A 26,678-nucleotide genomic window follows, 5' to 3' on the forward strand; every position below is an offset into this window, starting at 1 on the left:
CTTTTAGGAGTTGGACAGCAATATTAATGAAAAAAAAAAAAAAAAGCAGGTGCAACTTAGAACCACAGGGGTAGAGCAAACAACCTATAGAATACTAACTCCGCCCACTCTCCACATCGCCATCCCCCGCCCCTCCCCCCAAAGTGAGTTCTTATTGCATTTATTCAAACATTTTAGACCACAAAGTCATTCCAAAGGTAGGAAAGAAACACCGCAGTAGTAAATCTACTATACTGTAATTTACATGAGAAATTTCAATATAAAAAATGTAGAGTACTAAAACAAAAAACTTTATACAAGGTTATACATGTTTTTCATTCACTACAATTCAAACCTTAAGTGTGCCAGCATCAATTGTTATACTAAAATATATAATTCACTGTCAACAAAAGGAAAAATTGCACTGTTATGACACAATTCGTAACTACTGCATACCGCAATTAGATCTATAACAGACCATTCTCTATAAAGTAACCATAAAATACTGCATCTTATGGCTTCAAGTAAACAATGCTAACATTGTACATCATATAGCTAAACTGTATCAAACTCGAAGCACTGTACTTCACTTCACTTACAAAAATATGACTTTACTTCTTAAAAGACCATAATGTGGATGAAGCTGTAATTTCAATGTTAAATATTAATCTTGTACAACCAGCTTCTGACTACATGCTAGTTTCATATTACAAAAGAATAGCAATGTGTAACTGTCAATGTGTGCATTACATAACAATTCCAACATGATTAAATTTTGATATTGGCTCATTTACATTAACCTTTGTACATAAATTATGGCACCATGCTGCTGAAACACTAATATCTTAGTTTGGTATTAATACCGGAGCTTTTATAAAAAAAAAAAAAAAAGGGGGGTAAACAAATCTTCACTTGAACACAAGAAAATTAACAGATAATGCACCTGAACTAGGTCGAGGCAGCATATAAGACAAGGGAGGGTTAGCAGAGATGAGTAATGATAAAGTGTTTTGGTCAAGTATATTAGAAGACAAATGTGCTAACCCAATTACCCCTACCCATGTGAGCTCTTGCCAAGAATGCACACTCAGCCTCCACTGGGCAGGTCATACACCCTCTGTGAGAGCCAAGATAGCTCACGATTCTTATGCAAATGTCAGGTCTAACAAAATTATAGTCCTGAGAGCTTGACTTGTATGGACTACAGGTCAAACTCATAAGGACGAGAGTCATTTACCTTCCAGGAAGTCCCGTTCCCATGAAGGAAAACACTGTTAAAAGCTTTCGAAGTATCGGATATACTCCCATCAAATCCCCAAAGGGATTATTTAACCACCTGGATGTATGCCCCACCCAGTCCTAAGACCAATCCAGGCACACATGCCTTCAAGAAAACAGGCCATCTTACCCTTGCTTCTCGGAAACATTTGAAGCAGTAGAGGTAGTAGGCAAATGGTCCCTGGCACCATAGCCCAGCCTGGTAGAACACAGCCACTGCCAAGTGAACTAGGCCATGGTTGGTCATCAACCCAAGGTGACGACATCATATCATGGCTAGTGAACTTGCTCACGTGAACGTGGACGATGGTTGTCCATGATCATGTCCCAGCCTTCCTAAAAGCTGAAGCTTCCACATGAGAAGAATAATGGATGGGAGACCTCCCCCTGCTAGGCCTGGATGACGGTGCTACATGAACCATGTCAGAACCCTCTGGCCCATGGCCCTTCCTAGAGGGAGAGTGACGTGGGACAGCCAGGTCTGTACCAGTAAGCCTGGGTCCCCGGGGACCCCGCAACAGATGCACCTGTGCCTAAAGCACCAGAAGCAGCAGTGCACGAGGAACTGTTTGCGTGAGCTGCTTTTAGTCTTCTGCTGAAAAGACCAAACAAGAAAAGCCTAGCTAGACTTCTTACAGGAAAAACTGGGATAAGCTGCCCACATCTTCCAACACCAAGAAGTTTAGCAAGAGGAAGGTAAGGAAGCAGAAGTAAAAGTACATCGGTACCTGCTGCCACTGAGAACTCGGTCCAATGATTAGGTGCACTGGCCCCTCTATGACACTTGTGAGTTGCGGTGAAAGGACTAGTTCCCTAAGCCCAGACATACAGCCCTGGATACAGATACAACACTAAAAAACCTTTGCCACCCGTAAACCTCATCCACAGGGCAGGTACACAGGTAGGCAAACAAGCTGGACAAACGGGCAACGCAACCCTCTCTCTGTGTGACCCTCATGAGTTGTGATGAAGAAAGAAAGGAGAAAACTACTTGCTCCCACATCCATCTACGCTGTCATATGCAAGACTAGTCCAGTCCAGTATTAGAGACTTAATCACACTTACTAGGGGAATAAAGCTATAACGTCCTACTTCCCACAATCAGATAAAAGCAAAGGCTGTGACATAAGACCCCCTTATCTATTGTAGGCCAAATTCTCAAAGTCCTTCCAAGATGACTAAATTTCACATCCTTGATAAATTATATTAAGGATTAAATTAAGAAACAATACAGCTGCCAGTGAATATCCAGCTGTTACATTCTTTATGAAAACAGGGGAATAAATCATCACAAAGAAAACTATATGCATTCCTTACAAATAGGCTTATTTGACCAATGAGTTTGAATTACAGTAATAATAAACAGTCAAAAACAGGGACATGGAATATTTCTGTTTATTCATCAAAAAGTTTGAGCGGAAAGTCGAGTATAGAGTTCTGAGAGACATCTTAATGCAATGGCAGCCGAAAGCAAAGTGGAGTGCAGACTAACGAGTGGGCAGACCCCCAACCTGTCGATAGACAACTAGTACCTTGTCAGCAAGTCTGAACTGCCTTTTCCAGTCTGTGTTTAAAGTTAGTATATCCCTGTACTGTATAGAGGACTTCAGATATATGTAGCAAAAAAAGTTGTATCTTTTGCTGTTATAGCAATTTCTGTAGCAAAAAATTTTTTACCTGAGGTCATCAGTTATGATAATGTAGTTTCAAAGTCATTATATATCAGTAAAAATCAACATGTATCTGTCAACACATAAAAGTAAAAAGAAAAAGAAAATTCATACCTCCTCAAGTGATCATAAAATCTTTAAAAAAAACTGGCTTCTTATGCAAAAATAAATCAGAAAACACCTTGCACTTTTGTTGTTAACCTTAGCATTGTTCAGTACATTACTTCACATGTTACAACTGTGACAAGTATAATACATAGGTAGCAATATATTTTCCCTTTTTTTATCTGTAATAGAGCACCTTGTGCATTACTACAGAAAGTGTAAAAAAAAAAAAAAATACATCCAAGACCTTTAATACATACCCACTCCCGAAAAATCTATCATAAACTGCTACAGACAATGATGATAATGTGATTAGTTAAGAAATCTCACTACTGAAATTCAGAGTTACATTTAACAGTTCCCAATGCTGCAAGACTGATACTTTAATTGGTTCATATGATAACAGTCCCCAGTCATCGGCAGACTCGGTTAATGGCGATCTGGTTGTATGTTGTTTGTATGGTGTTTTTACGTTGAAAGGAACCAGTGGTTATTCAGCAACGGGACCAATGGCTTTACATGACTTCCGAACCACGTCGAGAGTGAACTTCTATCACCAGAAAGACACATCTCTGACCCCTCAGTGGAACGCCCAAGAATCGAACTCGCAGCCACCGAAGTGGTATGCCAATACCATACTGACCACGCCACTGAGGTGCTGATCTGGTTGTAAGGCACTTGTCTAGAGCCATAAAATCAGCAACTTATGGTGCCATAATGGGCTAAGTTTCAGTTACTGGTCCCATAACAGGCCAAGTTTCGGTTATCGGCATCAAGTTATGGTGCCATAACATACCTAACAGCGGTGGTGCCATTAACCAAAACTCTGCCCCTTAAGCGCCATAAATCGCAGAGATTTGGTTAATGGCAGTTTTTGCTTACCAGCACCCTGCTGAGAACGGAATCCCCCCCGGAATAACTGGGGGACTGCCTGCTAAAATTATAGCCTGCAGTACATATAAAGTAATACTCTGCAAAACATGTGTAAAGATTTGGTTAAAAGATGGCAAAGCAAGAAGCACTTGTAAGTTATTTTTTCACTTTTATTTCCTTACAATTCTTTAAAATTTCGCTTATATGAATGCATCATAATTACTCTCACACTGACAGTTACTGCCTGGTTTTCTAATAACTGGCTGTGTGCCCATGGCTAAGACAGTTTCACAGAAAAAGTCCTCCACTTTTGCCATAAATCTTTTGTACAGATTAAAGCACAATACAAGCACTTGTATTTTATCCATATACTGTACTCTTCCCTTAAATTCTGAAAAACCTAGTACTTAACCTTTACTATACAATCATATCTATCATTCAAATAAATAATGCATACACAAGGCTTTCATGTTTCAAAGGTAATATATTTCATTATCTTAGATATGCATGAATAAAATTAAAAAAACATGAGGTAAAATATCTAAAATCCTATACTATAATATCTTAGGTTCACAAAACCAGGTTTTACAAATTATGCTTTGAGACACAGACAGATAGCCCATCCCCAAAAATTCAACAGTAAAAGTTTCAAGAAGTTGGCACCTAGCACTGGGCAAAAGCCCAATTGCGTTTCCGGATATATCCAATTGAGGCAGCTCTTGTTGTGTACATTACAATATGGCATACTAGGTAAATGCAAACTATCCTCCAAAATACACAATGTCCTGGAATGTCCTCTGTTCCTTCCACAACCAGGACATCCAGAAGTCTGATAACAAGTATTTCATCAAACAATACAACAAATGATAACAGTCAACCCAGGAAGTAGAACCCGTGGCATAATCACTAAACTTGAAAAAATCTTGGGGTCCCCAATTAAGATTTGCTGACATATCAACATAAGAATGACTGAAATCAAATTCAGGACTAAATGCAGACCGATAAGATAACCAAAATAAAGGAAAAGAAGGTATAGAAGGCTGATTCATTGGCCAGTATGTACAAGTAACTCCAACCTTGGGATAAGTGAACTCCAACCTTGGGATAAGTGTTTGAAAAAGTCACACATTGAGGACTGTATAAAACAATACTTTGTAGCTGCATACTGTATATCAATACAGAACAACAATGAAAAAATCTAAGTACATACAACAAAACACAAAGATCCACATTATACATATTGAAAAATACTGTACAGTGCTTTAATTCATGACTGGGCATAAATACAAGGTAAAATATATACACGAATAATGATTAGGTCACACAAATATATATAATGTATATATACATCTATTTACATATAAACATAACTACCTCAAACAAAGGTAGAAAATCACCACTGACCCAAATTAAGGGATGTGTAATGTGTCATAGGAGGCTGAGATTGAAAACTACCAAACACATAGTTCATCGTTTCTCCCGTGTGAGCCTGCTCTCTGTTGACAACTGGTTCAGAAATTAAGAACTGTGGGACACATTCTTCAATATTAACCTGGCCTGTTGGCTGTGGACCCTGAGGTAGATGGACAGTTTGATTTTGAGGTTCATTTCTTGCTTTTTTTTTAAGTGATCCTGAAGAATCACCAATTCTACCATTGCCAACTTCATTCCTGTCTCCTACAACTGCTGCAACAGCTGCTGAGGGAGAGTTGGCTTTAACATAAGCATCAATTTCACCATCAATGTGAGCATGCTGTTTAATATGGGTAAGTACCAATGGTTTCCGCATATAGCCTGCCCCACAAATAGTACATTCATACGGCTTCTTATCTGAATGAGTGAACATGTGTGCTCGACAATTATTGGAGGAATTGAAAGCTTTTCCACAAATCTCACACTTGAATGGTTTTTCTCCAGTATGAATTCGCATGTGTTTCTTATAATGCTGCTGGTAAACAAAGCCAGCATCGCAAAACTCACACCGATAAGGTCGTTCACCAGTATGCACACTCATCGTGTGTCCATTTAAAAGTCTTTTCCATTTGAATGCTTTCCCACATATCTGACACTTATACCTTTTCTCCTGCAAATGTGTGACTCTTTTGTGAGAGGATAAGTTACTCTTCTGACGGAAACATGTACCACAAATATCACATTCAAATGGCTTTTCACCAGTATGTGTTCTCTCATGATCTTTTGCTTTACTTTTAGTAGTAAATACTTTGCTACACTGTTTACATTTGAACTGCTTTATGTGAGTTACATCAAAAGCTGTAGAGTTTGCTTTCACTTTCTTGGTTCCTTTGTGGAGCTTTTTATGCTTTAAATATCTTTCTTCACTTAGAAAACTTTGATCACAAACATTGCAGTTAAACCAATCTTCTTTCAAACCATGAATTTCCATATGGTTTACCAAGCATTCCCTGGTTTCAAATACTTTGTCACACACAGAACACATGAAAGTAGCAGTCTCCTCAAAGTGTTCTAATGAGGCATCATCAATGACAACAACTGCCAATTCTTCTTCTTTGATTTCTATTTCATCTTCTTCATTTAATTCTTCAGGCACCTCCTGAATTTGTTTCACAACAACTTTGCCAGATTTAACAGTCAGGCTGCTTGTTTTCCGAGGTCGTCCAATTTTTCCTGAGCGCCCTTTCTTGCTGGGGCCCTTGGACTTTCCTTTGTCTGAAATGAAAATTAACCTAGAATGTAAGGTGGTGTGTATACTTTATTCCACTTAAATCAATTTGTAATTCTCATTCTACAGTGTGTGTGTCTAGAACCACCTATACTCAACTAAAAAGAGAATGGAAACACAGCAAAAATACATTTATTACACAATAATATGATCACTTGTCATCTTAATGCGAAAAAATAAATTATGTACGGTATATTCAATGCACCTACAAGAAAGGCAGTATACTATGTATATTCAATACACCTACATGAAAGGCAGTATAATCATTAATTTCATAAAAAAGCTGTAAACACTATTTGTCTGTAACCTCATTTCTTTATTGGGTTATGTTGTTCTGAGTAAGTTGCTTTTCAAATATGCATACATTCATAAAAAAAAAAGTTAGTTCTCGATTACACAGGATGTTCTGAGGTTGCGTCGCCATTTTACACCACAATGGAATAGTAAAAGTACAGACAGCTACAATATAAAGTAAAAATTCTGAGGTTTTTGGATGCAAACCACATCAGAACGCTAGTAAAATACTGTACAGTACACCCAGAGGATTACAGGTAAGGCTTTCATCACTATTTCTCATTTTAATACATTTTTCTTGCAAAGTCCTGGGTTATGTTATTTACCAGGTTATAGCGCAGCGTCGGACCGGAACCCCCCCCCCCCCGACATAACCCAGGGGCTGCCTGTGGTCAAAATCAAAATTTTTAAGCCAAATTTAATCCCAAGCATTACAGTAACTAAGTAAATTTTGGATATCAAATTGCACAATAAACTCTATACACTTTTCCCTCCATGGTAAATTTTAAGACCTTCAAAATCATCAGTTTAAAATGAAATTGACATCTATACTTTCTTTCCTACCACAGGATGCCATTCATCATCCTGGACAGACGACAAACAACAAATTTAGTCTGTATGCCCAGATATTCATTTCTATACAACTACCCAAGAATTAATATTATTCTGATGCTAGTTTAAAGCAGAAGTTCCAATACTTTCACCTGACAACATTAGCTAATAATTTAGTGTGTTGGCTGACATAGCACCAAAAAAAAACTTTAAGAAACAATGTCTCTTACCTATTGACTGGACATTACTTCACAATCATAAATACTATTATTATTATTATTATTATGATTATTATTATTATTATTATTGCTTGTTTTGTTTTGCTTGTTTGTATGATGTTTTTACGTTGCATGGAACCATAGGTTATTCAGCAACGGGACCAACAGCTTTACGTGACTTCCGAACCACATCAAGAGTGAATTTCTATCACCAGAAATACAAATCTCTAACACCTCAATGGAATGCCCGAGAACCGAACTCGCGGCCACCGAGATAGCAAGGCAAGACCTAACCAATCACACCACTGAGGCGTACTATTATTATTATTAAACTGAATAAGATGAACACAACCTACTTCTCAGACATAATAGATAACGCAGGCATCCACCTAATAGAACCCGATGAATAAGATATAACAACTTGAAGACCATAAAAATTACAATCTTTCAATACTAAGTTTATCGACTATATATTATTTAGGATCATAGGCTTACTTTATAAAGGAAAATATAGGATCATAGGCTTACTTTATAAAGGAAAATATAGAACAATCATTATCACCTGGTGAAGCTGGTGGTTTGCTGACTTTCTTAGGTTTTGGCTCTGGTGGTGGTTGGGGTGCCTTGGTCTGCTCATCAATAACAGCTTTTCCAACCATCCCTTTCTTCACCAAGGCTAGTGTCATTGTATACTTGGTTGAAACTACCTGAAAAGTTGCAAATAAAAAAAATTTATTATCTAATCCTTTTTTAATAAATATATTCTAGACCTCAGACAGAAATACAGTAATCCCTCCTGTATCAATATTAATACACATCCAAGGGCCCGCCGGATACTGGAAATTTCCCAATATGATGAGAAAATTTTACAGATGTAAAACTTTGTACCCTCACTAGTATTTATTTGTCAATACCACATAACCAAATACAGTAATCGTTCAACTATCCAGATCGCCATTATCCGGAACTTAACATTTTCCGACATAACCCGACCAAAGACCAAGGCCCCCCAAAGATATATGATACGTATATATAAATTTTAAAAAACTCTTAAATGGTTGGGAATGCTGCACAGCCTTAGGAAAATGTTGTTAACACTACTTACACTCACAAACAGGGTGAGCAAGTGTTTTGTGGGTGAGGGAGGCCTCCATGAGAAAGGAGGGGGCAGTAAGGGTGTGTAGTGGAACTCACTCAAAGGGGTTGTTTTGGAAGGTGGGTGGAACTGAGGAGCAGTTTCCCTGGCTGGGAGGGAGTGGGATGCAGTGTTGGATGAGGGGAAGAGGACAAGGTAGACATCTGTTGTTAAGCTAATGATTTTTCTATTTATATTCTATGCTATCCTCATTTATATTTTTACTGTATTTTCTCATTTTTTATTACGGTTTTACGTGGCTTGTCTAGCGACGCTGTTAACTGGATTTTTGGTGCCGATCTCTGGTTAGCAGCGCCGATATCCGGTTATCAGCGCCAATTTCTAGTTATCAGCAGCGCCAAGCTTTGGTTAACGGTGAACGGTGCCGATATTCGGTTAGCAGCAGCGTTAAGCTGGTTTTTAGTGCTGTTATCGCTGATTTTCAGTTAGCAGCATCAGCTGGGAACGGGACTCCCCCCTTGTTAACCGAGAGCTGCCTGTAATTGGTATATATGTAAACACACACTCATTCACTGGCAGAGAACTTGCGAGAGCTTTTTTTCGGTGTTGCTACACTTATGATTTTTTCATTCTTATTCTATGCTATTCTCCTTCTTATTCTATGCTATTTTCTCACGCATCAATTTTACAACCCAAAAGATAACGCATTTGCATGCATAGGGTATGTATGTACACACAAACTATAATTCACTGGCATTAGTAAACTTGCTAGAGCTTGTTTTTTGTTTTGTTTATATATGATTTTTCCATATTTTATTAAAGGATATGTACATCAGGCAGAGAGAGAGAGAGAGAGAGAGAGAGAGAGAGAGAGAGAGAGAGAGAGAGAGAGAGAGAGAGAGAGAGAGAGAGAGAGAGGAACAACAGCTGAGATGAAATATCAACAGTGATAAAATATTTTCTTGTGTGATGTTATGAGATGTTAATGATAATCATACTCATAGTACCTAAACTTAAGAAACGCTGTACAGTAAATCAAGCAAACCACAAAAGAAAAATGGGAAACAGAATACTATGCAAAGAAACACACACACACACACTATGTAGAGACAGTAACCTCAACATTGATAAAATGACATGTACATAGATGTAAACACACATACACACAAACACACACACAGGCATACAAGTAAACCTTACAAGATAAATATTATGAGGTGAAAGGAAAAATCTTTACGTACTGCAATTCCAACAAAAACGGAAAATGATCAACTACTATTTATTAGTGTTCTCAAAATGAATTTGCTTTGGACAGACATCACTAAGAAATGCCACATGTACTAAAGAAGTAAACAGTGTGTTTAACACAACCACCGTTTCCACGATCATCTTTACTTACCAAACAAATTTCATTTTCAGTAGCTTGTACCAGGCTAAGCTTTCAAACAAGATTAACAAACTTATGACTTATGTAGTATAATTAACAACCACTTACCAAAGAACTAACACAAACAGCAATGAGTATGACATAAACAAACAAGTAAGGAAAGAGCTGATTTGCAATTGTGAAGGATTTTATTTGAACATATATTATACTAATCATAATGCCTTTCTTCCTCCAATTTCAGTAAGGTAGGTATTATCAAAATTCAACTAAACTGTAACTATACAGTAATTGTTATAAATGACTTTACAATTGTAAATGATGTGACAATGGCCCCTCTGTACCAATTAACCTTGTTGCTGTGACCAACAACTCAGTCTACTCTGCCACTAATAGATCATCCGCACAACATGAAATTTTCATTATTAAAATGAAGTTTTATTGTATACTTACCGAACAATTATAGAGCCGTGATTTCCACGAGCGGCAGGATACTAAATTCAAATTTAGCGCGTCGGCGTCGCCAACACTGGTGGTGATGACGTCATCTCCCTCCACTCGCGGGAGAACCAGGTACAACTGCCCAGGTGAATCCAATTCTTTCTGCCCGTCCGTCCACTAGGGGAGGAGGGTGGGTATAATCATAATTGTTCGGTAAGTATAACAATAAAACTTCATTTTAATAATGAAAATTTCATTTTTATTGTAGTGTCTTACCGAACAATTATAGAGCGATTACACATTTATGGGAAGTGGGATTCAGTGGACCACTAGTATTTTTAAATGGTTACATTTATTGCAATACCAGTAAACACTCAAGGTGTCTGTTGTACCTTACCTTGTAAGAGAGCTACAGCAGCCTGTTACTGCCTCTGGTCGGTGCTCTTCTTACTATTGATAGAGGAATTGGAATTTGACCAAAGTTCTAGCCTCTACAGGAGTGGAATCCTTCCGTAGTTCAAGCGAGTCAAGGCTGACTGACGGAGGATAGTAACAACAAAAAGATTGCCCTTGCCCTGGGCTAAGACCAGAAATTCAATCATACAAAACATTTGTCCACCAACACCAGATTTAAAAACATATATACCCAACCATTGTAAAATCTGACCTAACAGACTGGTGAGTATCCCAGTACTCAGTACCCCCAGCTTCCCTTGAACTCGACAACCTATTCAAGGTGAAAAGTTAGCATAGAGGTGACGACACCCCTGTGCCGTTTCTCCCAACACCATGCCAGAAACCGCCACCGGACCTAACGTTTACAATCTCGAAAAACCGTTTCTATCTCTTTGAGATAAATGACTCGCAAAAACCGAATTCGATCTCCAGAACGTGCTCTGAAGAATCAAAGCTAAAGATAATTCTTTCTGAATGCTAAAGAACGTTGCCACTGCTCTAACCTCGTGAGCTTTAACTCTCAGAACGGAAAGATGTCGTTCTCGGACTGCGAGTGAGCTTCCCTGATAAGCTCTCTAATAAAGAACGATATAGCATTCTTAGAGAGAGGACGAGAGGGATTTTGAACCGAGGTCCAGAGCTTAGAAGATTGTCCTCTAATACCCTTAGTGGCAAACAGATCTGCTTAATAGCCCTGACTGGACATAAGAGCCTTTCTTCCTCCTCATGTCCAACCAAATCAGATAAGTTCCTTACCACAAAACTCCTCGGCCAAGATTAGAAGGATTCTCATTTTTGGCTAGAAAGTCAAAGATACCGAAAAATACAGCATTGCCTTGAGAGAAACCGACTCTTTTGTCTATAGCGTGCAATTCGCTGACACACTTAGCAGAAGGCTAGTGCAATAAGAAAGAGTGCCTTCTTAGTCAAGTTCCTGAGTGAAGCCGACCTTCAAAGGCTCAAACGGTGGCCCCATGAGGAACTTAAGCACCACATCTAAGTTCCAAAGCCACTGTATCTTGCGGGAGCTTAGTGGTTTCGAAAGACCTAATGAGGTCCGACAGATCTGAATTGGAGGAAATATCCAAACCTCGATGTCGAAAAACCGAAGAGAGCATGGCTCTATATCCTCTGATCGTCGAAGGAGCCAGTTTCTTAGAGTTCCTAAGAAATAGAAGAAAATCTGCTATTTCTGTTAAAGAGGTCGCAGAAGTAGAGACTTTAGCACTTCTACACCACTCTCTGAAGATTCACCACTTCCCTTGATAGAGTTTGTTAGAAGACTCTCCTACAACGAGCGATAGCTTCTGCAGCTCTTCTTGAAATCCTTTCGCTCTGACAAGATTCCGGACAGTCTGAACCCTGTCAGAGCTAGAGCAGACAAGTTTTGGTGGAACCTCTTGAAGTGAGGTTGTTTGAGAAGCCACCTTCTCTGGAGGAAGAAGTCTGGGGAAGGTCTACTACAACTGGAGAAGGTCGCGGGAACCACTCTTCCACTGGGCCAAAAGGGAGCGATTAACGTCAGTGTTACATTGCTGTGCGACATGAACTTGTTCAGCACCTCTCTATTAGACCGAACGGAGGGAATGCATAAGCTTCCAGACCCGACCAATCAACAGCATTGCGTCCACCGACCAAGCTAGAGGATCTGGGACTGGAGAACAAAAGAGAGGAAGACGGTTGTTCCTTGATGTCGCGAACAGGTCTATTGACGGTCGTCCCCAAAGGCGCCAAAGTTTCTGAAAAATTCTTGTTGTCCAAAGTCCACTCCAGAGGTAACACTTGCTGTTGACGACTTAACTCGTCCGCCAGGACGTTCATCTTTCCCGGAACAAATCTCGGGACTAGCTGAACCTTCGCTTCGTTTGACCACAGGAGGAGATCCTTGGCTACTTCGTACAGAGAGAAAGACTGAGTCCCCCCCACTGTTTCCGCACGTACGAGAGAGCCGTGGAGTTGTCGGAATGCACTGCCACTACTCGACCTTCTACTAAGCTCCGAAACTGTCTAGCCCCAAGAAAATTGCTAACAGTTTCCTTTACATTTATGTGGAACTTCTTCTCCTTCTCCGACCAAGCTCCTGAAGTCCGTTGATTTCCCAGTAGGGCTCCCCAAACCTGTGTAAGATGCGTCGGAAAAGAACTGTAGGTTCGGGAGGATGGGTCGTAAATCTAACCCTTCTTCCAACCTTGCTCGAGAGAGCCCCACCTTAGGTCCTCTTTATTTGATCTGTGACAGGAAAGGTATGGAGTCTGGTTGTGTCTTCCTGCACCAAGAGGCTCTCAGGAAAAAAACTGCAGAGGTCTCATGTGCAGTCTCCCCAACGTCACAAATTTCTCCACTGACGTCAATTTGCCCAGGAGCCTCATCCACTGATTGGCAGAACTTACCTTTTTGTCCAAGAACTCCTGAACTGTCTCCAGACAGCCTTGAACCCTCTTCGGGGACAGAAAAGCCCGAAAAACTTGAGCATTCAGAATCATCCCCAAATAAAGGATGCTCTGAGATGGAACCAACTGGGACTTCTGTTTGTTGACCAGAAATTCCTAACTTTCTGGCAAGATCCAGAGTTGTTCCAAGGTCCTTCATGCACCGACTCTCTGATTCCGACCGGAGAAGCCAAAATCGGGCCCAGATAGAGGGAGATTCTAATCCCTAATATGTGCAGCCAGCTTCCTATCGGGGATAGAACCCTGGTGAAAACTTGAGGAGCGGTCGCTAGTCCAAAGCAAAGCGCCCGAAACTGAAACACCTTGCCTTCGAACATGAACTCAGGTACTTCCGAGATTCGCGATGTATCGGAATGTGAAAATAAGCGTCTTGCATGTCCAGAGAGACCATCCAATCCCCCACGTCTGATGGACTCCAGAACCGACCGAGTGGTCTCCATATGAAATTTTGTTTTCTGGACATGCAAGTTCAGGGCGCTCACATCCAAAAACCGGCCTCCCAGCCCCCTGATGACTTGGGAACTACAAAAAGGCGATTGTAAAAGCCTGGAGGAAAATCCCCTTCTATCTGTTCTATCGCTTCTTTGAGAACAAGCGCTTCCACTTCTGCGGCTAGCGCCAGAAATTTGTCTGAGCCCGGAGAGTATGCCTGGAATGGAATGGTACAGGTGAGAGCGAGGGAGGTGAAAACGAGAGAATACGATAGCCGAACTTGAGTACTTGCACTACCCAGGCTTCTGCTCCTCTGTTTTTCCCATTCCTCCCAAAACAGAGCCAGCCTGGCTCCCACTGGTGCATGAAGAACCGAGCTTTCATTGGAAGGTTTGTTTACCTTGGCCGAGGCCTTAGACTGAGGTCGCAATTCGACTTCGGCCGAAAGAAGCGCTTGGGTTTCTCCCTCGAAAAGGCACTTGGGCCAGAGGAGAAACCGAAGAACAGTCTCCACAGGAGCTTTAGGTCTCTTAGTAGAACTGGTGCCAGTAAATCCGAAGTAGATTTCTTATCTAGCGCGACGGAAAGAAATTGACAACACTACATCGTCTGGAAAAAGAGGTTATCTTTCACAAAAGGAGCGAACAAGAGAGCAGACTTCTGTTGGGAAGTAACCCTTTTAGAAGCAAAGGAGCACCAAAGTTGCCTTTTCTTAAGGGTACCAAAGGCGATGAGCGAAGCTAACTCAATCACATCCATCCCTAATGGATTTGTCGCAACAGGACAGAACACCAATCCAATCCTCCGCTAACTCCTGAGAAAGAGAAGGACAGTCTTCGATCTTGGCCACTAAAGCGCCAATAGTCCAATCAAGGAAGCTAAAGACTTCCAAAAGTTTAAATTGATTCTTTACAACGTGTCCAACTCCGGCGCTGTAAAGAAAACTTTCGCTGCGGCGAAAGCAGATCTTCTAGAGGAGTCGATTAACTTGAGAAGTCTCCCTGGGAGGAGGCAGAAACTCCCAGAGAAGGAGCTTCCCCAGTTACATAAAACCTATACCTCTTACGAAGCAACTTAGAGGGAGGGTAAGCAAAAAGAGCCTTCCCTAAGTCTCTTTTTATAGACATCCATTTCTCAGTCTCTTTTCAACGAATGTCTAACCGCTTTAGATAGAACAAGTTTTGGGAGGAGAGGGTCTGAAGTTTTCCTCCTCATCAAAAAAGTCGAAGTTGGGGAGCGCGGAGCCTTTCTCAAAATAATCTGGATAAGATACCAGAAGAAATCTAAGGAGACGTGAATAACACGAGAGGTGATGTGAATCCTCCTCCTCTACTTCTTCTTCATTCTCCGATACCGCCGAAGAAGTAGACGGAAACTACAACCTGATCTGAAGGTTTCGAACCACCCTTGGACTCATTCATCCAGTGGTTAACATCTCTAACTGCTTGCGCAAAGGCGCCAGAGACGAATCAAAAACAGTTACGTAGGCTTGGAAGAGCCTAAATGTTCAGCAGGAGCGGAAAAAAAACTACTTGCGCCTCGCTCGGAGCCGCCGAAATTCGAGGCGAAACAGGCGCATCAGGCGTAACAGACGAAAAAGCGCCTAAAGAAACACCCTTAGAACTGCTAGCTACAGCGCTAAAACCACAATCTCTACTAGTAGATGGAGCCGAAAAAGGCACAGATTGAGGCGACGAACGAGCCGCTAACGGCCGCGGCGCAACCCTACTCTCAGGCTCCTTATACCGCTTGACTGGAGGAGGCGAAGAATCGGCGCTGAACGCCTCTTTTAAGGGACGCGAAACGGGCGAATCTCGCCAAGAGCGCTGCGCGACCGGAGACGAATCGCTTGAATCATTCGAAAGGCGTCTGACCGCAACACCTTTCCAACGCTTAACCGAGCCCTGTTGAGGCGCAACAGGCTAACAAGAGAGGCGCCTGTCTGTGGGCAAATCCCGATCGACTCCCTTGGACTTCCGGTATGTCTTCTTCCCCCACCCCGGTGCGGGGGAGCTGGACAGTGACCTTTGTCTAGGAGACGTGTCAGGACAGAAGACGCACCCTCAACTACACTCTTACCTGACGCCGCTTTCTCCAAAAAAACGTCTTACTGAATTACCAAGTTGCAAAAACCGTATTCGCTAGTACCGAAAATTTAAAATGATCTAACCTCGATTCCAGACTGGCAATGGTGTCGGAAGAAACTACACGGGAAGCCGGAGAAGGTGGGATTAGTAGGAGGAATAGGAGGTGTAGTTAAAGGAGACATAACAATTTGAGGAGAAACAGAAGGAACAGATGCATCGCAAGACGAAGCAGAGCTAAGTCTACTTTCCCTAAGCACTGCTTTTCTAATTCTGTCTTTAGCTAATTTCTCCGAGTATGAACTAAAAAACTTCCATTGAGAATCAGTCCAATCACTACACTCGTTACATGTTCGATCTGCTGAACAAACCTGTCCCTACACTTAACACATTTAGTGTGAGAATCATACTCTAACTTGGATAATCTAGTTTTACATCCTGAGATGCAAAACCTAACTCCCGACGGACTAGAATCCGACATGGCAACACCTAAATAAAAAGCAAAATAATAACAACGCCAAAAAATGACAATTTGTCCAAATTGCATTTTTCTAACTATACAAACCTGAGGTCCTTGTTTTACAATAGGAAGATACTAGCGGCAGCTGGATAGGTCGTAAGCTTTCGAACAAGGGGTTCGGTAGTTAACTGCTTGTCCGACGGCGCGCGCGCGCGAGCCTGGTAGGTAAAACAAATCACTTTTGCTTTTGGCCCAAGCAAAAACTGCAGAGTGAGGGGTGGCATGAGGTGGGGCTATGTGTAAAAGGACCTCAGGTTTGTATAGTTAGGAAAAATGCAATTTTGGAACAAATTGTCATTTGTTCCGACACGGCATACAAACCTTCGGTCCTTTTACAATAGGAAGACTCACTTCTTGGTGGGTGGAATATGAGTCTTTTTGTGAACAGACTGGTGTTCGCCAACCTTGGAAGCCTCCCTGGTCGTAAGAGCGAGGGAGGGATCCAAGCCTCTGTCCGATTGATCGGGGTGTGCACCGCAGGATCAATGGTCAGACCTCTGGACCGAGTACTAAGAGAGGGGCATGCGCATCTCTTCGTACCAGCAATGCAAGAACTTGTTCCTGTACAGGAGCAAATATGAGTCATGGGTTTGACTCTTGTCGGCATCCACTTCCCCCCCTTGTAGAAGGAAGTGGTGGATATCTGCTCCTATCCCTAGTGAAAGGGATAGGATGGGGCTCTGTCATATAGCTCAACCCGGCATCTCGTCCTTATCCAGCAGGGTAATGACCGTATACCTCTACCCACAGGTAGAGGGGTAGTGAAAAAAGATAGAAAGAGAAGCCAGTCACTTTCTCATCACTATATCATACAGTCACACCAGGACTCGATGCTGTTCAGCCTGCTAGGGTCTGGGTTAGCTACACAACGTGTTGAGCAGCCACCACGGGTCCTAAGGAAAACGATCCAAGGACCGTGGGCAATATCCAAAAGGTAGAAGGAGGTGCCAGTGGTCTGGTTGTACCAGACCCCTGCCTTCAGCCTGCGCCACGGAGAAGTTCTTGTGTAACTCGAGGGAGTGTACTTCTAGGTCATCTTGGTGCTGACGAAGAGTCTTCAACAACTCCGCCTGGGATGTCGAGTTTCTTCAGAAAGCGCGGTCGTGCTTTCACAGGACAAAGCAGCATCTCCTTCGCATCGAAGGCGGGTGAAGTCCATAGGGAGGGGACTGTGAAGGACTCTACCGATCGTCAGGAACCGAAGGGTTCAGAGTCTTCGCTACGAATTCGGTACGAAATCGAGCGTCACGAATCCCCATCCCCTGGATGCTTGACTTCGCAGGCAAAGTCATGCAATTACCTCAGAGAAGAAGGGAATTGTCGTATGACCTATCCCGACTTCTCGACTTCGGTGATGTCCTGTACCCATACTGGTCTATCCGTCTGCAGCGAAGTTGTTGTTCTCGGTAGTGGATAGGACACCGACACTCAATGTTGGGGTGTCGATGGTATGGGTACTGTGACAAGCCGTTAGGACGAAGAAAAGATTGTTATGGAACAACCGAACTAAGTCCACAGCGAAGTTCGTAACAGACTTGGGCGCTCTGACAGCTGCCTACTGACTGCGTTCGGTAGGAGGCAAGTTGTCCAAGCACCCGAGCAAGTCACGTGACCTTCGCCTTAACAGGGTTATGCCAAGAGACTAAACAATAATTTGTTCGTCACCGATGCCAGAAGGCAAGGTGATGACTCTCTTAAGGCATGTGCCCAACAGGCGAAAGTCAATTGCCTTCTAGAGACCGAGGTCCTTGATGGCAAGATATCTCATAGTATAGTTGATTCTCGGGTAAGGAGAAAAACAACACTATGTGACGTTGAAGACGAAGGTGTACAGAAATGCAACCTACGTCTTCACAGCTGAACCGAGAGAAGGATCTCAAGATTCTGAACCTGTGCTACAAAGACTGAGAACGCTAACCGCTATTGATTGCTGTCCGGTGAGGATCGTAGTTGCAATAAAAGCGGAGCGCTTCCAGTAATGAAGACAGGGAACTACTGCCTGAAGAACTGCTTCTCATGGGCTGAACATTTGGAAGTAGAGCTGTCAGGTCGGAGAGTAGGCGATGTCTTCTGACATATCTGTTAATTCGGGGCGAGCAATGAAATTGCACACCTACGAATACGAGATATTTTGAAGACAAACTCAGATGTCTGCAAAAATCATTCGCATTATCGCAGTGCGATGCAGCGGTTGACTAGTACAGACTTCTGTTACCGTGCGGTAAACAGAAAGATGAAAGAGTCCAAGAGATATCTCTGTTGAAAATTCTCGCAATGTCGAAGGCGATGAAATGCGCGTAACAGCAGTAGATGGTCCTTCATTATTGCGAGAATCCCCGTTAATCAGAGACCTAAGTCCATGATTGTTGGGCAGAGATACGGTTCGGTAGTCAATCCAACCAGGGGAGAGAGAGACGTAACCGACCGTGCATCTCCGAGACCTAGCTGATACTGAGCCGCTATCAGGCAGTTCAATACGCAGTAGCTCTCGGTGACTCGTCATCCTGAGTTGCCAGGTAATCCATTATTCCACGAAGGAATGCGTTCGGCTAGAACCATCGAGCATAAATAATACGCTCGAGCAATTATATTTAACCGAAACGGATTTCGGTAAATATAAAAGCTGATTTGGTGTTGTCATGACAATACCAAGTATCTAAAATCGAAACTGATAACTGCTGGGAGGTTGCAGGCAACCCCGAGTTGCAGTTCAATTAAGATACAATTCGTCTCGGTCACAAACCGTAGAGTTAACTACGGTATGCGCTACCCCACGGACAATTCAACTGTTAAAGATCATGTCGCGAGGGTAATATACGTAGTATATTTGTAGGTTCTGTACCACGACCTCCATCCTAAATTCTTTTCCCTCGAGGAATGAGAATAAGGATTGGAGATCGACCGCCTTCGTTCTCTAGTCAAGAGAGTGAAGGAGAAGTCTTTCCCAAAGGAAAGCTTCAATGGTGAACAGAATACCGAAGACGATAGTTCAAGCCAAACTGGAAGTTCCCGTCCGTTCTTCTCTATTCCAGGTTAAGCGCCTACTGTGAGATACTTCTTCTTTCAGCAGCAGTCTTCTTCCAAATGCTAGAAATTACAGGAATTCGAGCATAAGCGAGGTTCCCGATTATCGTGTAACAATTATCGGGGATTCTCGCTCACTTTGGACCGTGGTCTCGCCTGAGTGTTTGGAGATCGTAAAAAACTCGAACACTCTGAGTGCGCTAGAAATTCCGTTAGAATTCTAAGCACTCTGCGAAACCCCCACCGAATTCGTCAGATGATATCGGCTGGTGGTCCTCTCGATTCCCGTAGAAATCGAGATCTAGCAGTTGGAGAAGAAAAGGAGCAGCCATCGCCTTACGGCGATGGCCTCTCAGAGCCTGGGAAAACGTATCGTCAGGAGAAAACGTTTTCCCGAGGAGGGTTACGAACTCATAACTGTAGGTAAGTGTCTGCCGCCACTGTGACGTCGTCTGGGTGGGGTTGATCGACACCTGACAGTAGAGAGCCGATACCGCTCCGACTCATTCAGTCCTCGTCGAGGTCGAAACCTCAGGAGGACCGAAGGGGTATTTAAATACGGTGTCCGAAGACACGTATAAACGCCTCTGTCGCAGTAGAGGAGGTGAAGTAGCTTGTTCGACCGTCCAGAACTGAGAGAGCCTTCTTGTCCGGAGACGAGAGACTACCTGGTTCAACACAGTCGGCAAGCTCCGATCGCGGCCGACCCACCGTCGATTTGGGTTCCCTCTCGGGCCCCAAAACGACTCGAGCCGAGACGTGGCTCTGCTGGTGGGAGCGGCGATCCTTCCCCGAGGTCATTGTGCTGACGAATTCAGCGCCGTAACCTCGGCAAAAGTTCCTCTGGATCTCGGAGTCACAGCATCTTGCAGAGTGGGACGTTAAGCCCTTCGAACAAGAGCATTCCGAGAACCGTTCCTCCCTAAGAAGGGGGAACAGCGACAGCCCTCTCGGTCTTCCCCATCCACTTGCGCATACGTCCTGGTCGGTCCAAGAACCGTGCCTGGCACGTAGGGCGTCGTGGTGGGATCATGAGGGGCGCACCCCTCACGATCACTCCGCAATACGTACCTCGCTCCTCCCGGTGTAACCCGAGGAGGTTGAAGGTACGGGAGAGGCAGACCTGACGCTCCCTCGTCGCTCGCTGGCAGAACCAGCAGGCTTGGAGGGCTGCAGGCGATCGTCAACCCGCGGTGACGATCGAGCTGCAGGCCTGGTCAACCGTCTCGCTGTGGAGAACGGCTGGACTGAGCACAGCGGCCCGATCTCGAGTGTCAGAAGAGCTGGTGCTGGTTGCCGTTCCCGATCGCGCTCTGTGAGAGCGACGGTCAGGCGACCTGCAGGCTCCACTGTCGCAGTGAGGACCGGTGCTTGTCCTCACGGCACGTCAACCGTCGCTGGTTCCAGCCGTGGCTGGCACCGGCGAACGGGAGGACCTCTTCCCAGCCTCAGCCCGTGGTCGGTCGTGGACCGTCAGTCCCAGGGTAGCCAGCTGTTCACCGCGAGAGTGAGAGCTGGTCTGGTGAGAGTCGCATGAGCGGCTGTCACCAGTCTTCCGCCCCGTGCCGTGAACCTGACGCTGAGCGGACTCAGAGGTCTGGTTCCTGGCTGCACGGTCGCTGGTAGGCGACCGTACACTCGGTACCTCCGCGAACGAGAGGCCGAGACGGACCCTGATGCAGTGGCAGAACCACTGACACCAGGCGAGGAAGTACCGGTGTTAGCCGGTACCCCTCTGGTCCCCGTAGTCTTCTTCCTTGCGGAAGAAGAGACGGGCCCCGCTCCCGAAGGAGCAGGAGGACCAGCGGAAGGAACCCTCCCGTCCCACCGAGGTGAGACGGGTCCCGAGAAGCTCCCGAGGGAGACTTCTTGGAGGAGGGAGGAGGCGACTTTTCTTCCTCGGCTGTAAAGCCTTAGAAGTCGAAGGGGAAGAGGCGGCGGCCGACGACGATGAAGAAGATGAAGACGACGACCACGACACCTTCCTCCTCTTCTTCGTCAGCTTCCTCAGGACAGACGTAAGATCTGCTATCCAGGGCGGAGCCGGGGCTGCTGTAGCCGAAGCCACAGGGCCCGGACGCACCTGTACAGACAGACCAAAGTCTGGGGTAGTACCACCACGAACAGGGACGACATCAGCAGGTATGGGCATCCAGGAACAGCAGGCACGGCCAGCACATCATCGGTAGGGACAGCCAGCGGCAGCAACGGCAGGAAACAGCCAGCGCAGCAACGCAAGGGCAGCCAGCGCAGCAACTGCATGGACAGTCAGCCCAGAATCGGCAGGTACGGCAGGCAGCACCGGAAACACAGGAAGTGGAGCAGCAGCCAGCAACATCCTGGTACGGCGGCAGGTCCAGGGTGGGGCGAGTTCTAGGGCAGCGGAAGTGTGGTCGCTGCAGCGCGGCAACCACGAGCGGCGGCGGCACGCCCCCCTCTCGGTACGGCGAACGGCACTTCACAGCGGCTGTAGGCAAGACTGTTACCACGTGAGGCGAGTACACCAGGTGAGGAGGGACGTCGTCACTGGTTGCGTGGTCACCACTCCATGGGTGACCGCAGTAGGCCCAGACATAGAACCGCAGCCCCTGGACACCAGCACGCTATGCAATTGGAAGGACGCCCATACCTCACCAAGGTCCACCCTCGTGGCAGTAGCACCTGCGGAAATAATAGTAGTAGCGATTAATGGGGGGAAATCCCTCGTGCGGGGGTTTGATCCCTCCCGAACGAGTGGAAGACCCCTAATACAATTGTACATCGGGCACCGAGCGCCCTCCCCCGCGCTCGACGGATCGGGCGAGGAGAAGAACGCGATAACCTCCCCCCCCCCAGGGGAAGAGTCATCTGTGGGTAACTGAGCGGGGGGGGTCTCGTTCCCCACCCCAGCACAGTCCCCATGTACCAACAACAAAATAAGAGCCCTAGAGCAATCGTGCCATCGGCACGAATACAAGGCATGAAGGATCAATTCCCTGACTGAGCGGAACTTGAACCAAATAAATTGATGCAATCAATAATAAGGAACAAAACTGAAAATGCATCTTGCAAAACGATTCACTTCACAATGAATAAGGGCTCGGATCGAGCGCATTTGCGCCCTCGGTACCGAGCGCAAGGAAGTGAAAGGTTTCATTCCTTACTTTATGGATCAAGGTTTCTGGAAACCTTGATCCATATGAAATGATGCAATCAACAAATATATGAAAATGAAAAGACTACTGCGCTTGCGATTTCACTTCATACAAATAAAAAGGGGAAGGATCAATTCCGTGAATAGCGGAACATTGATCCCAGTCAACAATGCAATCTCAATAAAAAAAAATGAAAATGCAAAAGAACTGCACTTGCGATTTCACTTCATTCAACAAATTAAAAAAAAAAGGGGGAAGGATCAATCTCCGGGCAAGCTCGGAAACTGATCCAAAATGAGTATTGCTACAATAAAAAATAATATATGAAAATGAAAAAGAATACTGTACTTGCGATTCACTTTCATACTGAATAAGTTTCCGTGCCGAGCGCATTCGTTCGGCAACGGCATACAGGTCAAAAAATTATAAATGAAAAGAGCACTTACTTACGATTTTCATCTACACATTTTCCAACCCAATATACGCTCGGAGCGAGCGCTCCCGCCCTCGGCACGAGCATACACAATACGAGGATCATTCTGGGAAAATGAATTCCCGCAATTACGCCCTCAGTCCCGGCACTCGGGTAATCGGAGGCGTTGTGAACCAAGATCCTTTAATTCACAATTGAATTCAATGAAATGATTGTACTTACAATTCAGTTTCACTAGATACATAGAAAAAGAAAAACACAATCATGCGAAAGCAAACGACGATTGAAGCGGGCAGAGAGCGATGATACACGTCCACACGCCAGCAGGCCGAAAGCAAAAGTGATTTGTTTACCTACCAGTCGCGCGCGCGCGCCTGTCGGACAAGCCGTTAACTACCGAACCCCTTGTTCGAAAGCTTACGACCTATCCAGCTGCCGCTAGTATCTTCCTATTGTAAAAGGACCGAAGGTTTGTATGCCGTGTCGGAAACAAAGAGTACTTCACAATTCAAAGATCAAATCCACAAGAAAAAAAAGCGAAGCAAAGTCATCCAACCGCACCGACCACCGATGTTCACCGGACGCGGCAGGAAAAGAATTGGATTCACTGGGCAGTTGTACCTGGTTCTCCCGCGAGTGGAGGGAGATGACGTCATCACCACCAGTGTTGGCGACGCCGACGCGCTAAATTTGAATTTAGTATCCTGCCGCTCGTGGAAATCACGGCTCTATAATTGTTCGGTAAGACACTACAATAAAAATTATATTTATTAGCACAGAATATATCAGTTACTCAGAGTTTTCAGTATCTAATATCTTCTTGGAAAAAAATTACTACATATTTAAACACTTCAAAGACAACCAATAATAATGGGAGAATAGGTGAGAAAAAAAGGTCCTAAAATTTGTTTAACTCCGCAATTTGTTCATAATAAAGGGTAGAGAAGCAACTCCCTCTGGAGCAAAGGTTTTGTCTAGGAAATGTAAAAATTTTAAAAAGTGCTAGGGCTAACTCACCTGTTTCATACTGATAAGCTTATCCTCAAGCGCATCGATGTCATCGATCAACTTGAAACATTTTTTGCAAACTATACTTGAATGGACAACAGAGGTGTTGAGCTCCTGGTTCACAATTGCACCCAGAATAGAATGGATCTGCATTTTTCCATGGGTGGTTATAACCTTTCAAGAAAAATCAACCAATCACACATAATATAAATCAAACTCAGGGTAACCTATTATCTATCATCAATTTGCAATGTAACTGTAATCTATTTTTCAGCAAAAGTATTCCTGAAATCAAAAGCTTAATTTTTAATTCTTTATTTTGTGAAGATCATACTACTATGAAAATTCAGTTGACAGAGTGTTAAATGCATTTATTAATATTATACAGTACTAATAGTTTTTCAAGTCTTTTGGCATTTCTTATATAATTCATGCTGTAACTAAGCTTTCTTGTCAGATAAAAGTATGGATTTGCTATGTTTCTGTTCCTAATTTCTTTTCTTTCACTAACATTGTTTATTTATGAAAATCTCCCTGATACACACCTTTTCTGAAAACACTTCCATGCCTCCTTTGGCAAACATCCCTAAATGTACATTACAGATAAGGCAGTGAGGTGTTGATGAGCCCCCAGTTTTAGCAATTTTGGATGTCTGCTGAGGCATCTGGTGCATCTGGGACTGCATTTGCTGGGGCAAAGCCTGAGCGGATGGCTGTGTTTGCTGTTGATGTGGCTGCTGTTGGTGCGGCTGCTGCTGCTGCTGCTGGTGATGATGTTGTTGCTGTGCCGGTAACTGCTGGTGTGGAAGATGGTGTTGTTGCTGTTGGACCTGCATCTGTGGTATTCCAAAATGCTGCCATTTCTGCAATACATGTTGTGGTCTGTTCCAATCCATCTGCAATAAAAAAAAAAAAAGTATCAAAATTTTTTCCAAATCAAAGTTATCAGCTTTTTTTTTTTTTTGTTTTTACTCAAAAAGAAAGCAAAAATTTCACATCTATCAAGAATCAAAGGGTGTCTGGACCAAAGTATTTGTTTCAAGAGAAAACTGGAGACAGGTAGAGTTAAAAATATGGCACTAATGGACGGGAAGAGACCAAAGGTAAAGAAAGAAAACAACAACATAGAAATGCAGAACAAACACTGTGAGAATCCTTGGTAATGTCTGCCGTGTGCTGTGAGAGGCACACCTTAAGTATTATCTCTCAAAAAGGTTTCCATACAATAAAATTTGTTTTAGCAGTTTGCTATTTTCTTAAGCTTTCTAGTCAACAAAGAATAATAAAGATGACTATTGAAATACAGTTGTTGAACAGATATTGAAGTATTCTTTTTCCGTTTTTAGTCACCCTTTTTTTTAAATTTTAATAACATGGACATTTTTGGTTTCCATTCCAGTTTCTAAAATCTTTCATAATAAACATGGTAGTCAGAAGCTTTCTAGTCAACAAAGAATAATAAAGATGACTATTGAAATACAGTTGTTGAACAGATATTGAAGTATTTTTCTGTAGCTTATTATCACTGGACATGTTTCCATTCCAGTTTCTAAAATCTTTCATAATAAACATGGTAGTCAGATGATCATAAATCATGTCTTCTTTTTATTTACACCAACATTTTGGAAATCACTTCTCATCTTCAAGACAATACAATCAATCTGTAGAAATTTAATAAACATGCCTAGATAGCTCATACTTATAAAATATTTAGTTATTTCACTAAGGTAAAATTAAAAAATAAATTATTTATATATATATATATATATGATATATAATAATATATATATAATAATTATATTACTTATATATATTATGACATATAATATATACATATACACGTGGGCCCCCCGTATTCTTTGCGTTCTTCCGGATTCGTCGGACTTCTCTCAGGAACGTTTCCCACATTATTTGCGGAAAATTCGCACCATTTTTTTTCCCCCGCGGGGGTATTCTTTCTATGAAGAAATATCCACAAATTCCTGGTTTTTTTTTATCAAAATGTTTCATCATAAATGCAATTTGTTTGTATAAAAACTATTAAAAAAAACCAAGGTATGAAAATTTTTAGTGGTTATAAACTATTCACGGGGGGGTCTGGTACGCATGTTCCCCCGCGAAATAAGGGGGACCACTGTATGATTTATATATATATTATATATATAATATCATAATAATATAATATTAGAATATAATATACTAGTATATTATATATATATATAGATATATATATATGGATATAATATATATATATATTATAATATATATATTAATATAGTATAGATCAATATCTAGATAGATATATATATATATATTATTATCGAATATAATATATATTATAACTAAGGATTATATATATCTATAGTAAGATATATATATTATATGATTATATATACTATCTATATATATATATATATATTATATTATATATAATATATATAGTATTATAACCTAAAAACAAATTAATTATATAGATATATATAATATATAATTATTATATATTACTTAGTATAATATATATATATAGATATATATATAAATATATT

The 26,678-nt window shown here is 42.7% G+C and overlaps 1 protein-coding gene across 1 annotated transcript in view; it reads right to left on the reverse strand.

The window, feature by feature from the left end:
- Positions 1-274: 274 nt before the first annotated feature.
- The window catches only part of LOC135200285 (zinc finger protein 23-like), a 33,036-nt gene continuing 6,632 nt past the window's right edge, over positions 275-26,678 (reverse strand). The window contains exons 2-5 of the mRNA XM_064228776.1: positions 24,678-25,028; positions 24,142-24,306; positions 8,233-8,377; positions 275-6,593 (exon numbers count right to left, since the gene is read on the reverse strand). Of these exons, the coding sequence (XP_064084846.1) occupies positions 5,299-6,593; positions 8,233-8,377; positions 24,142-24,306; positions 24,678-25,028 (1,956 nt within the window). The 3' untranslated portion in view covers positions 275-5,298. The remainder of the gene's footprint in view (positions 6,594-8,232; positions 8,378-24,141; positions 24,307-24,677; positions 25,029-26,678) is intronic.

This window comes from Macrobrachium nipponense, chromosome 26, assembly GCF_015104395.2.
Source record: "Macrobrachium nipponense isolate FS-2020 chromosome 26, ASM1510439v2, whole genome shotgun sequence".
In the NCBI taxonomy this organism is placed as follows: Eukaryota; Metazoa; Arthropoda; class Malacostraca; order Decapoda; family Palaemonidae; genus Macrobrachium; species Macrobrachium nipponense.